Source organism: Tiliqua scincoides, chromosome 1 (genome assembly GCF_035046505.1).
Source record: "Tiliqua scincoides isolate rTilSci1 chromosome 1, rTilSci1.hap2, whole genome shotgun sequence".
NCBI classification, from domain to species: Eukaryota; Metazoa; Chordata; class Lepidosauria; order Squamata; family Scincidae; genus Tiliqua; species Tiliqua scincoides.
In genome coordinates, this window is record NC_089821.1 from 107,743,134 (window position 1) to 107,766,532 (window position 23,399).

Consider the following 23,399-nt stretch of genomic DNA (forward strand, 5'->3'; position numbering starts at 1 on the left):
TAAAAAACAATTTCCCTTTGGTCTGTGATTTAAAAACAGCTTCGCTGACCTTTGTGATGTAAGACAGAGTCATCAGGCAGACAATCCATCCATCAGTCTCTCTCCAGACGCTTAGAAGGGCTTCACTCTGAGCCAGCAACCCCTCCCTTCACCCAGAGAGCAGTGCTGGGAAAGAATGCAAAGTGATTATCTTTCTTTCACGTGCTCAGGGAAAAGGAAGAGGTCGCTTGACTTGGACTGAAGCTAAGTGCCTGGAGAGAGAATGATTGATGGATTGTTCAGCTGGCTGCCCCCTCTCACGTTAATGAGGCTATTGTTAAACACCTTTTTGTTTTAATTTAAAGGGCCCTTCTCATCTCATTTAGAATAAATCTGGGGTGAAAAATCCGTAGATAATTAGGTTATACCTGTATTTAGGACCAACTATAATTAATAAAATGCAAAGAACATTGAGTTTCCAAATTCTGCAGAATTTTTCCCAAGGCAGATAGTAAGCAACAGGGCATCTCACTGAAAGCCTTTTAAGCTCCTCCCAAATTCCAACATTTTCCCCCACTCTAAACCAGGCATTGCTCAAAACTTCACCTTGCATTTTGCTTTAGGTGTTAATTGAATGCAACTCTAGATACTACATCAAATTATGTATTGATATCTACAGAATTTGACACACATTTTTGAATTTAATTCAAAATGAATTTTTTGAAAGACAGTTTTCAGAAAAAAAATCTTCTCAGACTCTAACTAAACAATTTTAGCCTATGATATGTGGTGAGATGAACCTGAATCTGAACCTATTAATAATTTTGCTGTGTTCATTTGCCAAAACCAGCATGAACTGCAGAAAATTAAAGCTGTTTTCCTGCAAAGACAATGAAAAGATAAAACTCTACTTAGAGAAATGGTTGATTGGCAACCTTCAGTTTCGAAAAACTATGGTATAAGCCTACAGCACCCGGTATTCCCAGGCGGTCTCCCATCCAAGTACTGACCAGGCCTGATCCTGCTTAGCTTCCAAGATCAGACGAGAATGGGCATCTGCAGGGTAACAGAAAAAGGGTGTGGGAGAGATGAGATTCCAAAGAGACTACCTTTTCCTCTCCCCACTGATAAACCAGCCTGCCATGCTACTCTTATGCTAGAAATTCTCTCCACCTTGACCAAAAAATAAAAAGCCAGTTTCCTGTAAGAAGAGTGGTGATCACTTAAACTCACGATAACCCAGAGGGCATGTATTGGTCATTAAATTCTGGTCACTGGAGATCCTGTTACTTGCATTCATGCAGATGTTTTATTCTAAAAGAAGGAGAACCAAATTTTGTCTTCAATCTCCTGTTCTCAAAAGGAAGTGCTTTCAAATCTTATTTATCTTTTACATCTTTAAGTCAAAGAGTCTATTGTACTACCTGGAGCACATTAACTTTGGAAAAAAAAAGATATACCCTATTATTTTACACTCAGGATAGTCTTGCTTTCATGTCTTTTATTAAATCTCCAAGGTTAATAAGCTTCACATGTTTAGCCATTGGAGATTTAAACACATAGCACCCACATTCTTGGAGGCAACCTGGATGTTGGATCATATTACAGAAGAGATTCATACTCAGATAAGCAGATTGGTAATCCAGATGTTAGGCTGATACAGACTGGATAGACTAATTTTCCTGTACTTTACCCTTGGAATTTCAGGAGCAGCTGGTTATAAGGTGAGAATTCTGGTGGTGGCAAGGCTAAGGATTTAGACTTTGTAGCACATATCTTTACTTGCAAGGATTCTCATGGAATGTAAAAACCCTTTCATCACAATACATAGTTTTGTATTTAAGGAATGATCAGATCACCTAGCATTGTTGCCTGTTTTGCATTGTAAGAAATGACAACTAGAAGACTGACAACTCTCCTTGGATAGTTGCCATTAGGCGCCAAACCGTAAATTACATGGGTGTTCTGTGCTTGGAACTTATGACATTTTTTTTTTCCAAGAAGTGGCAAGATGGCAGAAAGGATGACACAAAGTGATTCACTCTTTGTCCCCAGCCCAATTCCCTGACTGAAATCTCCCCCCAAGTTGCTATGGAGAAGAAAATATTCTCAAACCTTTCTAGCAAAGCAATCAGATCCCCCACAGATACTTTTTGAAAAAGACAATAATGCCAAAAAGTTCAGTTACAGAATTTCCACCTTATGTCTAGTCTGACATTGAATTTTACCTAAATTGAGGTTTGTGCTCAGACAAAGCATTTAAGAGGCTTTGATAAAGTGAAGAGAGTTTCTAAAACACTAGCAAATTTTTTTCAAGGGAGGAGTTTACATAAACCTCTGTTTAGGATGAGCTGGGATGTTGTACTTGATAATGACTAACAAGTGCATTTGTAGGACGACAGTGTTTATTTTTTGTATTAATGTTTACATACCAGCACACCAATTTTTTGCTTTGTAGCTGGCAACCTAAAGTTCTTCTCCACAGCACATAATGCCCGAGAGTTAAATGAGCATTCTGCAAATGCACATCCTCTAACTCTGCTTAGCAGAATGGACGAATAAGGAACTGAAGGGTTAATTGGAATCAGCTGTGATGGCATTATTTTCCTGTATGTCATTTTAATTAAAGGGCAAGAACAGACAGTTGAGTGCCTATGTTGATCTAGCAAGGACAAAAGGAAATGAACTAGCAATGAGTGCAAGAAAGAAAATAATCTTTTTTCTTTTTAAATAGACTTTGGTGCTTGCAAACAAGAGGACTGTAATTGTTGAATATTCTTTAGAAAAATATTACTAACTGAATTTATTATTTCTGACTGAGAGCAACAGCAGCATTAAGAGATCATGATCATTTTTTGTAATCTCTCCATTTTAGAGTCTGGGATCTAAAGTAAAAAAAAATGCTATAAAGAACTTTTCCATGTTTGTTTATTGAGATCATTGTAACAAAAGAGAAGGGTTTTGAAACAAAAATTGGATACAAAATATAGCTTACAGCCTTGGAAATCACAGTACCCTTCAATAATACATCAATAATTTGCAGTCATATCCAGCAAAAACGCATCTTACTTCCCAACAGAGGACAGCCCATATGTAACTTGCCTGCAATTTAAAATTTAATTTACCAAGAACAATTGACAGCACAATCCTATGCATGTCTACTCAGAAGTAAATCCCATTGTGTTTAATGAGGTTTACTGCCAGGAAAGGATTGCAGCCTAAGGAAATATTTACCCATTTTATGAATTAAAAACTCACAAAGCACTTGATTAGGTTGAAATAAAGAAATTTATTAGGTTGAAATAAAGAGTTCTTATAGATTATTTTGATAGTTACTCCAATCGCCATAAGAATGACTTCCAAGCTATGGGCAACACCAAAACTCCCCCATTCATTATACGTGTTAAACATTACTTCTAAAGTTGTGAATAAGCAATACTTCTTGCTGGGATGTTGTTACTGGGGTGTATGCCAATAAAGATTATTCTGATTCAATAATAAGATTTTAACTAAGCAACTTTTATTGTACTACAATAAATATAGCAAACTTCATTCCTAATCTTTACTAGGCAGCTTGAGGCCTTTCAGAGTGGATCAGTAGGGGAACAATCTTTACAATAAATAACCAATAGATTTAACATATCATGCTTGCAATCCTACGCATGTTCATTCAGAAGAAAGTCCCCAATTCAGGTGAAACACCTATGTTTAATGGGATTTACTTTCAGGTAAAGTGAAAGGTAAAGATTTCAGGTATCTTTCAGGTAAAGACTGCAGATTTAAAGTAACAAATACCTGAAAGATGAAGGAATGCTTAGTATGTATTTAAATGTTTGGACAGTTGTGTCTCTTTTTTCTAATTTTATGGATGAAATAAACATGTTTTATGCTTTAAAATGCGCTTATTTATATTTCTAACACACATCTTATATATTCACTTGCTTGTAGAATAATTTTGATATTCAACACAGATAAGCTATGATCAGTATAATTCTTAAAAGAACTGAATAACTTACCCTTTTTTCTACTATTTCATTGTCTCCTGTAGACTCTTTGCCATCAAGTGTATCTCTCACAGGCACTGTCTGTTTCTTGTTGGTTGGCTCTCGGTTTAAAGTTGTATATCCTATGTGTTCATAAATTGGATTTATGGTCATCTTGGCAATGTATTCTGCTGCCTTGGTTTCAATATAAAGGGTAATCAATCCATCTGTCACCAGGTCATGGATGGACTCAAAGCGTTTCTCTCCAACGAAGTGTTTTCCATCATAGTAGAGCCTGAAGTTTCGGGTTTGATTTCCAAATCTGCCTCAATGGAAGAAAATAATATTTTTCGTCTTGAGAAAGACAACTTTGCACATAATAAACGTTCTCAAAGGACTGAGGTGGGTATATTCTGTGTATGGTCTGGATGAGAAATACAGAATGGACAGTCTTTGGCTTCAATTCCCAGCTTCAACCACAGTGCACAAATCAGAATCTAATAAAACTATAGAAAGAAAGTCAAAGTTGTGTTTAGCCTTGAAAGGCATCATTTGTCCTCTAGTTACTTGATTATCTTATAGACAACATAAAAATGCACTTTAAAAAAATTCAATGCTCTGTTGCTTTGCAGTGAAGGAAAAGTTCCTATAATAGAGGATTCTCTGTTGCCGAATATCAATACAAAAATCTGATGCAGTTCTATATCACTACCCTCTGTTGATTTTCTGTGGGAAGAGGTCATTCAGGGTACAGTTGTGCTTAAGTGCCAACAATTACACTGGGTAGAACTATTGCCAAAACTGCAGCAATGTGGGACAGGACAGTACAAGGACAAGCATTCGTCATTCGTGGCCAAAGACCACGTCCTAACTCTTCAAGTTTTGTATGAAAGCTGCCTTGTGCTGAGTTTATTAAAGTCTGCAGTTCAAGGAAATCTTTGTCATAAGCTGGCAGTTCTCTTCCCACTGATCTGGCAGTCGGGATTGAAAGTTGCATTTTGTCATAAGAGCAAACTACATCTTCACACCTATGAAATTTCCAGTTTTTAAATAGGAGCACTAGGATGTCTACAGCTGATCACATGAATGTGATGTGCAGGCTACTGGACCACACTCAAAACTATTTTTTGCTTCCTAGAACATGGAGGCAAAAACAGTCTTCACCAATGACTCTAGTAACAGCTAAATCACTGGCCAGAGAAGCAGCAGGTTCTGTTGGCACTAACCACGTGCTTGCATGGTAAGTCCCATCATTTCACATGCATTGGGAGGCTTTAGCTCACAGCAGTCTCCACCCACTCACCTGGTGGACACTGACAGTTGAAGAATTGAGGCAGTCAGTCTTGCCAGTATGAGTGTTCTAGGGAAAAGATATTTGTTTTTCTCTTGGAGACTTCCTTCTACCTCAATGATGCAACCTAGAATGCAGATGCTTTTAAAGAATATTCCCCCCCCCCCCAAACTAAGCATTCATTTGAAGGTTTACTGAAACAAAAACCAACACTCATGATATATTGACCTACTAGACACCAGGCTGTTACACACAATCTGTTCAGCAGTGTAGCAATGAAAAGCAAAAGTTCACCATTTGCTGCTTCTTAAGGGTAGCATGCATACATCTGGTCTACACATAGCAGAATCAAGTTTTGTGACTCTTTCTGGACCACTCAGACTCTGGTTGGTGACTCACAGGTTTGAATGTTTGCCTATAAAAACCTCATCCTTTCCTAGAAAAAATTAGTATGACCTACAGCACAATCTTATACATATCTACTATATCTATCTATACATATCTAGGTAAGTATTTATAGGATTGGAGCCCTACTATATCCCTAGATCAGTGGTTCTCACACTTTTAGCACTGGGACCCATTTTTTAGAATGAGAATCTGACAGGACCCACTGGAAGTGATGCCATGACCAGAAGTGACATCATCAAGCAGGAATAGTTTTAACAATCCTAGGCTGCAATCCTACCCCCACTTACCCAGTAGTAAGTCCCATTGACTATCATTGTTAAAAGAATAGTACATAGTAGCTTGTTAAAAGTACAGGTCTGTAACATTTCCCCAGATGCAGTCACATACCATGGTAGCATTAAGTCTAATACATTAAAAATAAAATATTGAAATGAATGGGGACCCACCTGGAAGCCTGAGACCCACCTAGTGGGTCCTGACCCACAGTTTGAGAAACACTGCCCTAGATTATTAGGCTAGCAGCTCAATCTTAACCAACTTTCCAGCCATAATGCAGCCCCAAGGTAAGGGAAACAAATATTCCCTTCTGTAACTTCACCACCATTGAATGCAGCGTGTGCCCCATTGGCATGGCTGTATTGGTGCTGGAAAGTTGGATAGGAATGGGCTGTAGATTTCTCCCAGATATGCTAGCTATACTCTATGTGCATTGAGATTGGGGGGGTGGGGAGGACAGGATGTTATTCAAATATGTGTGATCTATCTAGCAAGAGCTACACCACATGCTCCTCTTACATGTGCTGAGAATGTACAACAGTAAGCATGCAGTCTGGACATGAGAAGAGAGGGAGAGCACAAGAGAATAGAGCTGTGGGAGGTGGAAAAATGAAAGGAATTCACTCTGAAATATTCACTGTCTGGGGGTAGACCCACTGGAGGCATCTCGTCCAAGAGCTGGAGCCAGTACTGATTGGATCTCATGTGATGAAGTAACCAACAAATTTCTATGAAACCAATTTGTTTTCAATCTAAAAATAGTGTATGGGGTGGGGTTGTGGTGATCAGGATGAAAACTATGGTGAGGGGAAAGTATAAAAAACTACCCTACCCCACCTGTAGTTTCAGCATATTTTGTGACCCTGTTACTTGTAAAAAAAACAAACTTTCATCTGATCACATTGCTCAATAATGTACACATCTGGTGTTGTTCTAAGTAAGCTGTTTTCAACCTTTTTCAGCTCATGGCACACTGACAAGGCACTAAAGTTGTCAAGGCACACTACTAGTTTTTAATTACATTATTATGTTACATTTAATTAAATTAATATAACTAAGGGCACAAGCCTAACCAGGTCTACTCAGCAGTAAGTCCTATTTTGTTCAATGGGGCTTACTCTCAGGAAAGTGTGGTTAGGATTGCAGCCTTACATCATTACATGACAATGAAAGAAATTCCCAAGAAGCTTGGAGAGGGAGGTGTACGTGGTTTCTGGAAAGGAGCAACAATGTTTTGAAGCAAGTCTGTTCAAACTGTTATCAGCTGATATGCCAGGAGGTGCTGGCAAAGAGAGATGAGACTGAGCATACTGGAGCATACTGGGGGGAGCAGTGAGGAGATGTGGCTGAAACAAGTGCAGGATTCACTGGGGAGCGGGGGGGGGGAGAGAGAGAATGGGAGGCAACTGACTATGGACTTTAGAAGGTAGGGAAGAGGGAGGGGTGGGGAGTGGCAGTAAAAAGGGTTAACTGCAATTATGAGGGGAGGAGGTGGGGGGGAAGAAAAACATCACTTGCCTGCTCATGTATTCAAGAAAGAATGCGACCAAGCCTCTGTACGTCTACTCACAAGTAAGCCCTATTATAGTCAATGGGGCTTATTCCTAGGTAAGTGTGGATAGGATTGTGGCCCATACCCTTAAAGCCAAAGCCTTTCGAGGGGAGGCAACACAGGCAGGGTCACTTTGGGGCACTGCTGGCACGGAAAAGGGTCTCTCCAGGATCCTTTCCAGCCAGCTGCTTCTGGCTCCTACCTGCTTCCACCTTCAGGCTTGCTCTCACCCCCTCCACGTTCCCACCCGCCCTCTTCCAGGCTCCTCTGGCTGCCTGGCTGGCTGGCTGCCCAATCAGCGCATGGGGCAGGCACCAGCAACAGCAGGAGTGTCCAAATCTCTGTATGGCTCCCCTTTTTCTCCTGCTGCCGTGCAAGGCTCCAAGCTGCCGCTTCTCCCACGCATGCAGCTGCTGCCGCCGCCTAACTCTTTGGCCCCGTGGCACACCTGAGGCAGTCTCATGGCACACCAGTCTACCGTGGCACAGCAGTTGAAAACCGCTGTTCTAAGTAGCTGAATTACATGTTCATCTCATCCACTAACTTCTTAGTAAAATAAGCAAAAAAAGAAGTAAGAATATGATAATCTTTTAAGGGAGTTGGTGAATTATAATTTTGTATTCCAGTTAGAACTCAAAATCAAAGCAATCACCCCTTGTAGCCCAAAACAGTCTCTACTGCTCTATCATTTCAGTCGAGGATTTAAGATTACCAATTTACAGCACTTTTAGGGTGGTTTTAGTCCCAGGAATAAAGCTGGGTTTAAAAAGACCCCTATGTAATCTAGGTTTTCATGGTGGCAGGATAAAGACTCTGCTAAGAATCAATGAGACACCACAGTATGTACAAATTTTGTTCTCTTGTGAGGGGTGTGTATATATATATGTGCATGTACAATACACATACACCTCAACTTGCTAGACGGACCAGAATAATCAATATTCTCACTGTTTTTCTCCCTCTTTTCTAAAATATGAGGCTGGTAATATTAACCTACATTACAGGACTATTACAAGGATTAATCAGATAATGTGTGTGCTTTGAACACTTGAAACGCATTATATAAATGCCATTATCTACATTACATAAATGCCATTATCGACAATAATTCATTATTAAAATATTGCTTTTCAGCCCTATGCACCACATTTTTCTTGAATTCATTTAACTTTTTGCAACCAGGAAACAATTCTTCACATATAATAAATCTTACTATGTTATGAAGAATCACAACAAAAGCACTGGTGAAGGATGCTGCTTTTTGTTTATTGAACAGGAAATTAGATGTATATAATGTATATACTTATCTCTTAACTGTGGTTCATGGAAAATTTCACTCCAAGAACATAACAAATGGACTTTGACAATGACATCAAAAAATTCTTGATGGAGCCATGTGCATTAGTTTGCAAGCAGCGGACCTAAAACAAATTACACGCTTGCGATCAAAGTTGTTTGGAACTGCTGTGCTATCCTATATTTCTGGCTGACCAGTGGAATGGAATGAATGACACAAACTGGAAGAGGGAGGTCACAAGGAAGACTGTTTGGACTTGAGCACATAACATTTAAGTTCTTCCATCCTGAGAACATGGGAGATCAAGAAAATGTTCAAAGTCCACATTTCCTGCAGCCCAGACATAAGAAGAGCCCCGCTGGATCAGACCAAAGGTCCATCTAATCCAGCTTCCTGTATCTCACAGTGGCCCACCAAATGCTTCAGGGAGCACACAAGATAAGACACAACCTGTGTCTTGGTGCTTTCCCCTATATCAGGCATTCTAAGGCAGCCTACTTTTAAAATCAAGAGCTTGCACATACCTGTCATGACTGTGATGGACCTGTGATGGACTTTTCCTCCAGAAATTTGTCCAATCCCCTTTTAAAGGCATCTAGGTTAGATGCCATCACCACTTCCTGTGGCAAGGAGTTCCACACTGGGTAAAGAAATATTTTCTTTTGTCTGTTCTAACTCTAGCAACACCCAGTTTTAGTGGATTTCCCCTGGTTCTGGTATTATGTGAGATGAAAAGGAGTGTATCTATATCTATCCTTCCTGTGCATAATTTTGTATGTCTCAATCATGTCCCACCTCAGGTGCCTCTTTTCTAGACTGAAGACCCTCAAACACTGTAGCCTTTCCTCTTAAGGGAGGTGCCCCAGTCCAGTAATCATTTTGGTTGGTCTCTTCTGCAACTTTTCCATTTCTACTGCATCCTTTTTGAGACAGGGCGACCAGAACTGGATGCAATACTCCAGGTTTGGCCTTACCATCAATTTGTACAACGGCATTATAAATATTAGCTCTCTTATTCTCAATACCATTTCTAATGATTCCGAGTATGGAATTAGCCTTCTTCACCACCGCAGCACATTGGGTCGATACTTTCATTGAGTTGTCCACCAGCACCCCAAGATCTCTCTCCTGATCAGTCACACTCCCCTCCACTATAGCTCAGCAAAGGAACACGGGAAAGGGGAAATGACATCACGCCATGCCTGAGTAGTTCCTGTCATATGAACATATGAAGATACCTTCAATTGTTCCAAGAAAATTTGGGGTGGAGAGACACAATGTACATGGTGCATAAAAGACTAACAAAATAAGAATCTAAGCAGAAGACTTTTGCATGTTTGTTTTAAGACACACTGGTTTTGATGCCCTTCGATATACAAAGTAATAATACAGGTCCCGCCTCTTATCCATAGATTTGGAACCCATGGTTTTAAGCATTAAAACTGCGGTCAGGTGGGGCTTTGCTTTCTGGTCAGTCACCAGAAGTTGTTATTTTCTGCCCTCCAGAGGTCTTAGAAGGCCTTCTGAGTGTTGGGGAGGCTGCACACCGTTTTTGGCTGAAAACGGGAAGTTGCAATTTTTGGCCTTCTGAATGTCTTAGAAAACCTTCTGAGGGTCTGGGAGGTTTTCCTGGCCCTCAAAAGGTCCTCCAGATGTGACTGGAGCACAGCTCTGGTCATGAACAGAACCCCCTTGGATACTGAGGCATGACTGTATAGCCAGGCCTGCATCTAAGGGCCTAAAATTATCAACCCAAATTTTCAGGGTCCCTGGTAAGGTGAATGAAAAGGAGGCAAAGTCAGGCCAGACAGGATACACAAGTTTACTGCAAGATTTCCTCCTGTTACCCTTTCCCATTTTCAGGCAGGAAAAATATGTCTTTCTGGTATAAACAGGTGATCGAAACTACTGCAGCATCATGTGTCACACACTGGAAGTGGCTGAATGCTGTGAAGCTATTTCTGCCTACTGCAAAACCTATAAACTATGACAAACACGAACAATAATTTGTTGGTTTTTTCTAACATTGTGTCCTTGATTTTTCTCCATCCTTTGTCACATTTGCATAATATATTTCCCCCCTGCACATTAGAAGACCTAAATGAAAAGTGGTATGTCTCTATCAATTGCCCCTAATTACTAACATATTTCACTGGACTTAAAATTAAACTCCTGCAGTGGTAGAAAGTTATTGGTATTGGTGAACCACAGGCATATATCCATTTTATTTTGCTACAAATCCATCGATGGTGCTGAAATTATATTAGAATAGTCTGGAAAGAATCAAGTAGTGGTACATTGTAAGATACACAATTTCTTTTAGAACTGTACATATTAGAACAAGCATGATACCACAGGAAGCCATGCTAATATTTTTCATAGCACCAGATGATAGCAAGTCATTTAGTCATTGTCAAATAAGACATTATGTGAAATTTCCACCACTGGAACTCCATAACTGGAACTTTCCAGCACTGACATAAGGGCAATGCAGCTCTGAGGGAAGGGAACAAACATTCCCTTACTTTGAGGAGGCCTCCGTGAGTGACACCCAACTGCAGGATGCCCCATTGGCACTGCTATGCCAGTGCTGGAAAGCACTGACATAAAGGGTTAGGATTGTGTCCTACAGCTCTGCAAGCTGTTCAAATCCAGGAGCTACAGTTTAACTATGTTTACAAACCAAGATGTGAAACCACGATAAAACCCTGGTTCTTGTCCTTGTTCGTAAGCCACAGTTGAGCCATAGCTCCTGGGTTGAAACAATATGTAGAGCTACAGTTTAACTAACACATCAGGATTACTTTCTGTGTGAAGTGGACAGGAAATAGAAGGAGAGTGCATCAGACCTGATGCTTCTTCAGGTTGAGTTCCCAATTCCCACTGCCCCCCCTGTGAATTGGAAGTTTATTTTGCTCTTGAATGCTTTTCGAGAAATAAAAAAGCATTGAAAATGCCAAATATGGGCCTTCCACATAATGTGTAGGATGGCCCTCAATACCTTTATTTTTCCGATCTCCTATACCTTAAGTTTACTTAGCAAGTCCTGTTAGCAAATACTATCAAAATGGTCTCTCCATTATACCAATTTGTAACTACCTCATAATATTTGTAAGAATCTAACCACATCACTTAGCAGGAGGGCACTTCCCTGCTCCTACCTGGAGAGATTATTTGCCATAGGGAGCTGCTTTCGGCAACTTCCTTATGGCAATTACCCTTATTAGTTACAGTTCTACCCTGACCTTCTTTCATGGAGCTCAAAGTAAAGCACAAAGTTCTTGCCCATTATTTTATCCTCATAACAATTCTGTGGAATAGGCAAGGCTGAAAGACAGTGTATTGCCCAAGGTCAACCCGGGTGCTTTGTGGTTGAATGCAGATGTGAAGGCCAAATCCAACACTCTGTCAATACCACACTGGCTTTCAATGAGTTCTGTCGCTAAGCAATGCAGTTTTCTGGGCTGCGCGTAGGTAAAAAATGAGGACATACTCTGAAAATGGAGTGTGAAAGAAGTCTTAAACTTCACTGGGAGTCAATGAATGGCCATGCAACTGAAATAAATCCCATTCCATGGTTTAACTTCAACTTATTATAGGACATGGCAGCCTGACTAGTGTGTGCATCAGGGTGAAAAGAACTGCAAAAGAGAAGTAATTTGCTTGGCCAAGTGCTAGTCATCAGATGGCAATACAGACGGCAATGTTGCATGTTAGTCAAATTGTTGTAGATGCCTATTAAGGTCAAATGGTGTGCACTAACTGAAAGGAATATCCTTGACTACTTTCGCAGTATTCTTTGTTCTGCATTGGAGAAAGTTTCAGTAGGAATCACTCCCTCACCATTAAAACACATTACCCCATCTTTTAATAACTCAGCAATAACTGCTGATGATATGAGAACAAGTGGAAGTCTGTTGCTAACAGCTAAAGATAATCTAGGAATTCTGGCCAAAATAATTCAGAACTGACAATAAAGTGACAGATGGGAGTGGGTGGCAAAGTCGTGGCAAGGAGAACAAGAACATAGCAAGAACCATATGGGAAGCAAAAGGGATCTCAGTCTGGGGGAGGGACCAAGTGACCATTCCGCATTCATTAAGTTCAGAAGATTATTATGATTATAAGTTGCAGCACTGGTCATATCACCAGTCACCATTAAGTAGCTGCCTCGAGCAAAAATCATGGGCATAACTATAGGCGGATGGAATTTCTCTTTTCTCAGGGTATTTCATAATAGCAATCTTGGCTTTGCTACTAAGTGCAAACTCCTAGAAAACTGCTGCAGCCTAACAAACTCACCAGTAAAGATCACTGGAAATACTGGTCAGTTTGCCATTTTTGCACCTAAAAGTGGAACTTTGGAAATGGCCCTGAACCAGTTGCAGACCTCCCATTATGTTATATGGGGCAAATGTTCTGGGCACAAGTCTGTAGGACCCCACAGAAGCCTCTTGGAGACTCCTGATGGGATTGGAAACTGTGCTTCCGGTTTCCCGGAAGCACAGTTTATAGTGTCGGGGAACCTCAGAGAGGCTTCCCTGATGCAGCCTTGGGTTGCGTGAGGCTCCATGAGTGTGTGTGGGGGGTTTTCACAGGGGGAAAGCAGCAACAGCCTGCAGGGAGCACCATCACGAACCTTTGCGTGAGGCTGGGGAGCTCCACCAATGCCCTGAATATTACTTCATTGCATGTACTCTTCTGGTTAAGGATGGTCCAATGCCAGAAAAAAAAGAGAAATAATGGTCTGGGAACAATGAGTGAAAGGAGTTCCAGTACCAGGAGTCTGGGCAGTTACCAGTTATTTTATTTTGGCCTCCACACTACGTAGTCCTATGCATTTTTACGAGCACATAGGCTGCTGAACCAAGATAGCCAAAGCTGAATGAAATATGAGAAACTGTTGTTAGTGTATCAGAGATGTGGCACAAAATTGATGTGACTGAAATGACGAACACCTGCTGATCTCTTGCCTATGCTGCTTGCTGTTAAATTGCAGTTGAAGTCCTTATCGCTATTTGCTCATGATCTTCCGAATTTCTTTCTGAAAAGTATCTGTGATTTGACTTTCAGAACTGGCCCACTGATGGTAGAGGTGCACATGCTTTTGCGAAAGGGGGTGTGAGATACCCCCCTCTTGCAGGAAAACATATCTGGTAAGAATCTTATTTTTTCTCTGGCCTAGTCAGTGAAACTAATGTTAGTGAAAAAATTCCTTACTGCTGCTAGTACAGAATTTATTCAAAAGTAATATCTTTAGTTATAAGTTTTTAGCACTGCAGGTACACACACACACACAACACAATCCACACAGTTTCTAGGTTTCTTCCTAGAAGGACTCTCTCTACTGCAAGTGATCTGTTAGTTAACTGACAATTTGCATCCTGGCCGGACTCTTCCTCTCAAGACTCTTCCTCTTTAAAAATATCCCGTGTCACATGGAAATCTCACCTGACAGGAAGCACCTGAAATGAAATCCAACTTACTTCAGAGGCTGATATTCTGTTCTCCATAATTTTCAATCAACCTACTTTGCCATTTCACCTTAGAATTCCTTATTTTCTTATACAGTGTTTCAAAAAATGCAACAGTCAGATTTATAAGAAAGGAAACCATGGTAACCTGTTCAACACTGTGCTGCAGCAGCAGCTGCTATCGTCTTAGAAGAACACACAGTCCTCTTGCACTAACACCTACCACCAGTAAAGTTTCTCTTTGCCTTCTTTTTATCTTCATCCTAATTAAACAAGTTTCCAGTCACTAAATAATAATAATAATAATAAAACTTTATTTTTATCCCGCCCTTCTCCCTAACGGGACCCAGGGCGGCTAAACTGACATTGGGAATGATGTCTTATTGTGTCATCGTCTGTTATGGGTTCTGGCATTAAGCGGGTCCTACTATTTAGCCAACTTTAAAGGCAGGTTTCTTACCCTCTGGAATTAATTAGGAATTTCCTGTTTCTTTAGCTGTAAGGAATTCCTAATTTACATTATAATGTATTCTAACATTTTTATTCTCACTTGCATTCTTGGCTACATATGCAATAATTCACTTTGGCTAGCTGCTTTTTTAAAATAAGCTTTGCTTCTGAAGTGCAAAGAATTAATTGACAATGCTCTTATTCAATATTAATGAATGCACAGTGTTTTAAAAAAACATCTGATGGTATTTTTATGATTAAGTCACTCGAAGTACTGATTTTAAAAAGAGGAATGAATAATTTTTAATACTTCCTGGGGTTTCTTTTCCCCCTTCAAACTTTAATGCTTTGTCTTTGCTCTGAAGTCCACACTCCATTCTACTACATGTGGTGTGATGTATGAGCTACACTGTGAATACCAGGGACCACTTACTTTCTGTGGAAATTCACCTGTCTTAGGCTGCGATCTTATACCTACTAACCTGAGAAGTAAGTTCCATTAAATCAAATGGGGCTTATTTCTATGTATTTCTTAATACACAGGACTGTGTGGTAAGATAACTCTACCACAATTACTCACAGTTGTAATCACTGCTATTGAAAACACAATTTCAGTTTATTGTTTTGCTATGAACTGTAAGAAGAAACCGTCTGAATTTTCATCCTTGAGCATCAACATGCCTTGGTCTGGTTCTGCACCCATTTGATCCATGTAAAACAAGGATGCCTGTACCCGTAGAGTTGCAGCACTGAACTTATAGAAAAGTACGAACAGTAGCAGTTAGGTGTGAATCTGCACTCTTACCAGCTGAACCTTGAAGAGTGCTTCTGATCATCATGGCATTCTGGACTTCTGGGTGCACTGATGTAATGTAAATTACCACTGGGGGCAAGTTGCATAACAAGAACTACTACTAGAACTCAAGTCTTATCCATGGCAGTTGTCTTCATGCCAACCACAGCACATACCACTCATCACTCCACTCTTGGGATTAGCTCCCATCACCTCTCCCTAAGCCAGTTTCCAATCATGAATGGATAGGGGAGAGTTGGCAACCTAACAAGACCACAGATGTACAGCATTGTAGAATTTCAGGTTGCCTCAAATCCTTTTTCAAACTGTGAGAGGAAAATGTGAGATGTATGACTATGTGGTCATTTGAACTAAGCATCACAGTTATAGTTGTTGCTGATGACATCCAGCAACAGAAGGTACTGAAGTTCAAAATATTCACATAGCCAAGTGCATAATGCACTTAAACCTAAATTAAATACCATGTAATATCTGAGCACCAAGTCCTGCTGCTTTGGGGACTCAGACATTCTATGAGAACTTCAAATGCAATGAACAATCCTATGCAGTCAGTCATGCCTAGCTCCACTGAAATCAATGGACATAAAGATATCCACTTCTGCACAGAACCAGCCTATAGGAAAGTGAGATCTCAAGACTTAAGACAAAGATAGAAGGAACATATTAATATCCACAAAACCCACTAAAAGGTATCCATGGATCTGTTATCTGTGGTTCTCCATGCTACCCCCACGCTCATTACCTTCTGTTTTATCTTTAACAATCGATCAGGCATGCTTCTTGGTTTTACAGACGTTATAACAGCAAAGCGGACTCATAGGGTCCCCTTTTATCCATTGTTTCTGTATCGATGGGGTGAGCCTGAAATGGATCCCCTGTGGATTTGGGGGAGGGGATACCTGTATGTAACAACATATGACAGAAGATCTAGAAAGAAGCACCAATGATTTTCCAGCTGTTAGTCACTCATAATTCATATGAGCTTTACAAAAATGTAAATTTGATAAATCTTAATTTCAAAAATTATGTTTGAAAAACAAAGGAGAAAGAGGCATCATATGTTATGCTTTTGTAAGCACAAGAATACTTATCATTTGGTTACTATTAAGAATGTCAGCTGATGATCTCATTTTTGTGAGTTCCTAGTTTCTTTAAAACAAACAAATACAACAAGCAGTAGCAATTTGATATTGTATTGGCAACCTTCAGTCTCGAAAGACTATGGTATCGCGCTCTGAAAGGTGGTTCTGGCACAGCGTCTAGTGTGGCTGAAAAGGCCAATCCGGGAGTGACAATCCCTTCCACACCGGGAGCAAGTGCAGTCTGTCCCTGGTCTGTCTCCCTGGCTATGGGCCTTCCTTCTTTGCCTCTTAGCCTCAGACTGTTGGCAAAGTGTCTCTTCAAACTGGGAAAGGCCATGCTGCACAGCCTGCCTCCAAGCGGGCCGCTCAGAGGCCAGGGTTTCCCACTTGTTGAGGTCCATCCCTAAGGCCTTCAGATCCCTCTTGCAGATGTCCTTGTATCGCAAGGATACAAGGACAATTTGATATACAAGCATGGATAGTCAACATTTCTCCATTATTAGCATTCTCAGGCTGCAATCCTATTCACACCTTCCTGGGAATAAGTCCCACTGACTTCAATGAGACTTACCTCTGAGCAGAAATACAAAGGATTGTGCTGTCAAAGATCCAAATACAATTTTCTTAAATAGTGAAAACCCAATTCCAAAATCCTGATATTAACCTGATAATTCTTGAACACTAAATTGCTTCTTCACTCACAGGAGCAGATATTCATTAGCTACAAGGGACTACAGAAGGTACCTTTCCCTTTCCACAAGTGGAATTTCTTTCACAAATGAAAGCAACACTTGGGATAACCCTCCTGTCTCAAATGGTTGAGTTTAACCATTTTAAGTTTCAGCCAAGCAAGGACCACAGAAATATCAAATATACTCCAAGAATTAGACATGACAACAGTTTCTTTGCAAAAACTTTCAGCAATGATGATGGGAAGAAAAATGCCTAGAAAGTTGAAAAAAGTCAAAAGTGTTGAATTTTGACTGGAGCCAATAGGAAGTGTCTCCTTAACTGGCACTTCTGACGCTGCAGTAATGGACAGGAAATTTCAGTAGGTCCCATTCAAAATCCAACAAATATTTTTAGATGTAAAATCAGATTCACATCTAGTTAATGCACTGTTGGCAAAACACAAGACAGAATGGTCATGTCACTATGACATGAAAAGGAGTTGTAATAGTGCTTCCAATGATGCAGAAACTGCTTTTCAAAAAAAAATACCAGCCACAGAAAAAGGATAAAGAATACTAGCAAGAAGCAAGCAATGCTAATGCCATGATTAGTGGAAACATAAGACTGCAGGCTTGGATAGAAGATGAAGGGGGTGGGGATGTAAGAAGATGCTCAACCAGAGTTGAAAGAAAGCAGATGCCTGCTGTTTCCTTCCTATTGGAAAGGAAAGGCACATTAAAGAAGTTGGCCATTCCAGCTGCAGGAGACGGTGATGCACAAAAATCAAAAATATTTATAATCCAGCTAGTACATATGAGAGAGAGAGAGAGAGAGAGAGAGAGAGAGAGAGAGAGAGAGAGAGAGAGAGAGAGAGCAGAGCCCTCAGGGCTGCTTTCACACAACTGCAAGGAACAGTACAGCATAGGTAGAAGTTAGCTTAGGTATTTCTACTTCAAACAGCTGACGAAACAAGGTTGTTGGCCTATAAAACTTTATGCAACAATAGTTAGTCAGTCATTTGTTTGTAAAAGAGGCCTTTGTGCCTGAAATGAGTTTTTGCTTGGCACCAAGGCTATGACACATTTGTTCAGCAGAAGTGTGGCAAGATGATGGAGAAGTAGAGAATGAAACATAATGTAAGAGCCCTGCTGGATCAGGTCAAATGCCCATCTAGTCCAGCTTCCTGTATCTCACAGTGGCTCACCAAATGCTTCAGGGAGCACACAAGACAGCAAGACACAATCTGATAAAGATCCTATTGAGAAAATCCAGAATGACCTTTACCAATCACATCCTGTGCTGTGCATGCCAAATGTAAATGCCATGAAGTTAGTCCTGTGAGCAGGTGATTCAAAACTGCTTTCATAACACAGGAATACTGTAAAGGTTTTGCTCTGCTTCTGTAAAGTAAATAAATAAAAGCAATGGTTATGTTGGGCTTGCTTTCTCCAAGATTTTCTCCTTTAAGAGAATCCTCCCGAGAATAAGAATGCCTCAATTCTGTGTTCTCAAACTTTGAAAAAGTAAAACAAAACAAGGTTATCACACACCAGAATGAGCCCAGGTTTCTTTACAGTATAATCAGTACCCACTGGTCTTGGTGAGGTGGAAGATTTTAATCCTCTGTATCAGTAATTTTCAAACTTCCTACTTTTAGAGCAGCCCATTTCAACTTGCAAGCTGAGGAACTGCATATCTGTCATGGAAATTCTGTTCTTTGCAGAGCAATCTAGTGCGCATTTTTTACAACTGATTCAAACATTCATGCTCATTCTTTGATGGCTACAACATTAAGCAATGGCAAGCATATAGGAAAGGGTCCATCACAGGTCCAACACCACAGACAGAACTTTTATAGCACATCAAAAGCAATGCTTTTCAACAGAGTCAGTACACACACCCAGAAACCAGTCATTAGGAGTAGAGTGATCAGTATAGCAAAACAAAGTGGTGCAAATACGCATACATTGATAAATTCTTACTTCATACAGGGCAATAGAGAGGCTTGTTGCATTTTGTCATTGCCCCTGTGAGGAACAAGGATGCATCTAAGAGTACATCCAACACTCCTCTGCAGCTGTGCACTGCAGACGAAAATTAGTAATGGTAGATATTTCTTATAGAGGGACTCCTGCTAAGCTCCCAGAGTAAGCAACCTTGAAAAATAATTACAGTACTTTATAGAGTCAGTCTTTAGGGACTGCTTTATCTTGACATCAGCTGTGATCCAAAAATGGAATATCAGCTCATGGTAGAGTACAGTGCACGTGGTGCACTAAGGAACATGGAAGTGACAGTGTTCCTTCCTAGAGGGTTCACACTTTTCAGTAGATTGCTGATGTGGAGGCTCAGATAAAATAATATGTTGGACAGCAGTACATAGCTACTCCTACTTAATATTTAGTAAGTGCACTCTCTCTCTCTTTCTCTCTCTCTCTCCCCCTCTCTTCTGGCCAATTACAGAATGAATCATATTCTTTTCATCCTGACAGATGTCTAGAATGTTTTTGAGAGAAACCAGCCAGCAAGCATTTATTCTAAAATCCTGTACAAAATTTTCATGTTTATATATCATGTTTGTCTCCATCTTCTTCTGTCAGTTTGATATCTGAACATTTCTATCAAGACAACTTTTGTTCAATTGAATTGCTTGCAGATTTTTTTTTTTAAGCTGACACACATTTGAAAGATAGATATCTTTATGTTTGACTTCTTGGAATCTTCATGAAGTTGACAACCCAACAGTTAAAAGTGGCCCGTGCTGAATAAACTACAGAGTCAAACTGAATTTAAGAGGGTTTTTCAGTGAACCAAAACTGAACCCAAACCAAAAATGTGTCAGTTGTCTCTCAGCTGAACCCCTACCTCAGCTTTTATCGTTTCAAAATACTTCAATCTCGTACAAGTTTACTCACATTCACAATGAGGTGTACTCATAAAGTGTTCATAGGACTGCAGCCTAAATAGTTCAATAATCAGAAGCTTTTGGCAGGAAGAACTTCTCTCTTCTTAAAAGAGAGAAAGAAAAGATCTATGACTGGAACCTAAGAAGCCTTGTATTTAGGCAAAGCATTTCCACATGCACATCATCTGAGTCATGTCTCATGTGTAGAGGCATTCGTTTCCAAAGAGTAGGACAGGATTACAGCCTAAGTCTCACTGGGCTTACTTCTGAGTAAAACAAACAATACTGTTTCAAACACCTCTACTCATGTAGTGACATTTCAAAGTGAGGTTCCTCAAACTATGGCCTACAGACCACAACCAGCCCATCAACACATATTGACTGGTCTGCTAAGCCCAGTGACATTTTAATTACATGAACAACCCCCACCTTCCTCTTTTCCCCCTACCATGCACTTACTGCCTCCTGCTGGATAAAGCGATTACTGGAATGCTAAAAGCCCAGCTGAAAGAAAAAGGCAGCAGACCTTCAGTTACAAATATCTTGTTCTATTGCAACCATATAGCTATGCACAAAATGTACATGTTTATTTTCTAGAATTGTTCTGATCTACCATCAGAGCAAGACTGATGTCACCTGCATGTATCTTGACTCCCCAGTTACAAATGACCTCAGATGAGGAAAAATAAAAGCTAACTTGTTTTCTAAAAACAAATATTCTATATGAATAAGTACGCCCAATTTTTTCCAGTCAGAAATGTCTAGCTCAGTGTTTCTCAAACTGTGGGTTGGGACCCACTAGGTGGGTCAAGAGCCCATTTCAGATGGGTCCCCATTCATTTCAATATTTTATTTTTAATATATTAGACTTGATGCTACCATGTATGTGACTGCATTTGGGGTAATGTTATAGCTCTGTACTTTTAACAAGCTACTATGTATATGCTTTTAACAGTGATAGTAATTTGAACTTACTCCTGGGTAAGTGTGGGTAGGATTGCAGCCTAGGATTGTTAAAAAATTTTCCTGCTTGATGATGTCACTTCCAGTCATGACCTCACTTCCGGTGGGTCCTGACAGATTCTCATTCTAAAAAGTGGGTTCCAGTGCTACATCTATGAGAATCACTGGTAGCTAGTTCAGATTATGACCTTGGGCTACTCCTCAGTGTGAAAATTCCAAAAAGCTAAGACAACACATAGAGCAGGGGTATCAAACTGTGGGCCAGATAGTATCCATGATGCCTACTGAGGGTGATGTCATTGAATAGGAAAAGATGTCATTAAGCAGTTGATGACCAGAAGTACTTTCTCACTTTGGAACTCATTAGCTGCAAATGACGGAAGAGAAAATATGCAAATCTTTGTTATATTTTCAAGTTCTGGGAGAGCCCAATTATCACACAAACTGCCCTTGCAGCAGGGATGTCTCAGAACAGCTCAGCAGCTGAGAGCAGCTGGTGGTGGAGCTGCGAAAGCCCAGGGGCTAGATAGAGTGCTTCTGCAGGCCACATCCAGCCCCCAGGCCTTAAGTTTGACACCCCGACATAGAGTGAATACAGATGACCCCTGCTAATTGGGTAAGAGGCACTTTTTCAAGTGGGTGCTCCTCTTTCTTTAGCAGGGGGAGAGTAACTGGCCCACCTCACCCCAGCAGTGTCTGTTCTAGTGGCTGTCTGCTGGTATTCTTTTGCATCTTTTTAGATTGTGAGCCCTTTTGGGACAGGGAGCCATTTAGTTATTTGATTTTTCTCTGTAAACCGCTTTGTGAACTTTTAGTTGAAAAGCGGTATATAAATAATGTTAATGAATGAATGAATGAATGAATGAATGAATGACAACTTTCCTCACTTTAACTGCACCTGATCATAATGTGTGGCAAAGTTCTCCTTAGCGTGAAAGAAGAGACCTCTTCGATTCTTGTTTAGAAGCAAAGCTACTGTCTAAATACAAATCTGGATGGTTCATTTACTAACACTGGGCATCTAAGTGATTCTGTATTGCAGTATCTGCTTCCTACACAGAATATTTTATTTTATTTTACGTTTTAAATGTATTCAAAACTTTGTAGATACAGTCAATTCTTGTTATCCGCTGGGGTTAGGTTCCTGAAAAATCCAGTGGATACCAAATCAGCAGATACCAAATAATTGATCCTATAGGATCAGTGAGGTTGGGGAAGGGATAGTTGACCTGGTAAGGAATACTATCAGTGGACCCTCTCAGAATGGCCACTGCAGAAAGCCGAGAACAAGCAGAGGTTGGCACGATGCGAGTTGCACTCTTGTTCCTGAGGATAAGCAAATTCACAAGAACAGAGCAAACAGATAGGAAGAAATGAATATACCAGATTTTTGTCATCTCACAGTACTACATCACTGGATATGAGCAGGTAAATGTTCCTATCAACTTTAGCCACAATGAAAATTATAATGGTGGGTGCTTCAACCTACTCTACAATATGAAGCCAATGTATTTAAAAATATATATGAAAACATTTTAGGAAAGAATAATTGCATTCTGGTTCTACTGGCTAAGGGCGCAATCCTAACCAGCACATAGGCTGGCATAAGTCCCCTGGGAGGGTCGCAAACATGCCGTAAAGCACATCTGCGTCTCCGTGGGAGGAAGCTGCATCGCCGCATGTAGATGCACCGACACGTGGAGGCTGCCAGAAGTCTCCGTGGTGGCTTCCTCACCACCGCTTGTGTCAGTGCACCTGCACTGACACAAGCAGCAACAGTAAGCGTGGGGGCGGGCAGGAGGCGGGGGGCGTTTCTGGGTGGGAAGAGGGTGAGTGATGCGCAGCCCTGGGGGCGGGCACACGGGGAGCCAGGGGCGGGGCTGGGACCCAGCAGTTATGAAGGATCCCAACCCCTGTCCCTGGAGAGCACAGAGCAATTTGAAGTTGCTCCGCTCTCCTCTGACTTGCGTCACCTCCAGAGGTGGCACAGGTCCAAGGAGACCCATTGGGGTGAGCAGCCCTTACCCAGGGGTAAGGGGAAGAGCTTCCCCTTGCCCCTGGCAGAGCTGCTGCAGCCAACGAACCTGCGTTGGATGCAGCGCAAGCCTCCTGGCTTGCCCTCTCCAGCGCAGGTTTGGATTGCGCCCTAAGTATCATAACACATAACTGGAAATGTGATAAATTTTCTAGGAAAAGGCTTTTCTCCCTCATAGGACACTCCCATACTAATTTCCAAAACACAGCTTGTTTTGC

General features: G+C 40.7%; 1 protein-coding gene across 2 annotated transcripts in view; it reads right to left on the minus strand.

Annotated features, from left to right (window-relative positions):
* CHN1 (chimerin 1) overlaps positions 1 to 23,399 on the minus strand; it is a 118,100-nt gene that overhangs the window by 46,542 nt on the left and 48,159 nt on the right. Inside the window, exons 1-2 of one of the 2 annotated variants that reach the window (XM_066612266.1) lie at positions 19,261 to 19,407; positions 3,996 to 4,284 (exon numbers count right to left, since the gene is read on the minus strand). In XM_066612266.1, the coding sequence (XP_066468363.1) occupies positions 3,996 to 4,284; positions 19,261 to 19,292 (321 nt within the window). In that variant the 5' untranslated portion in view covers positions 19,293 to 19,407. Of the gene's footprint in view, positions 1 to 3,995; positions 4,285 to 19,260; positions 19,408 to 23,399 lie in introns of those variants that run through there. The other variant, XM_066612265.1, reaches the window with a different exon arrangement.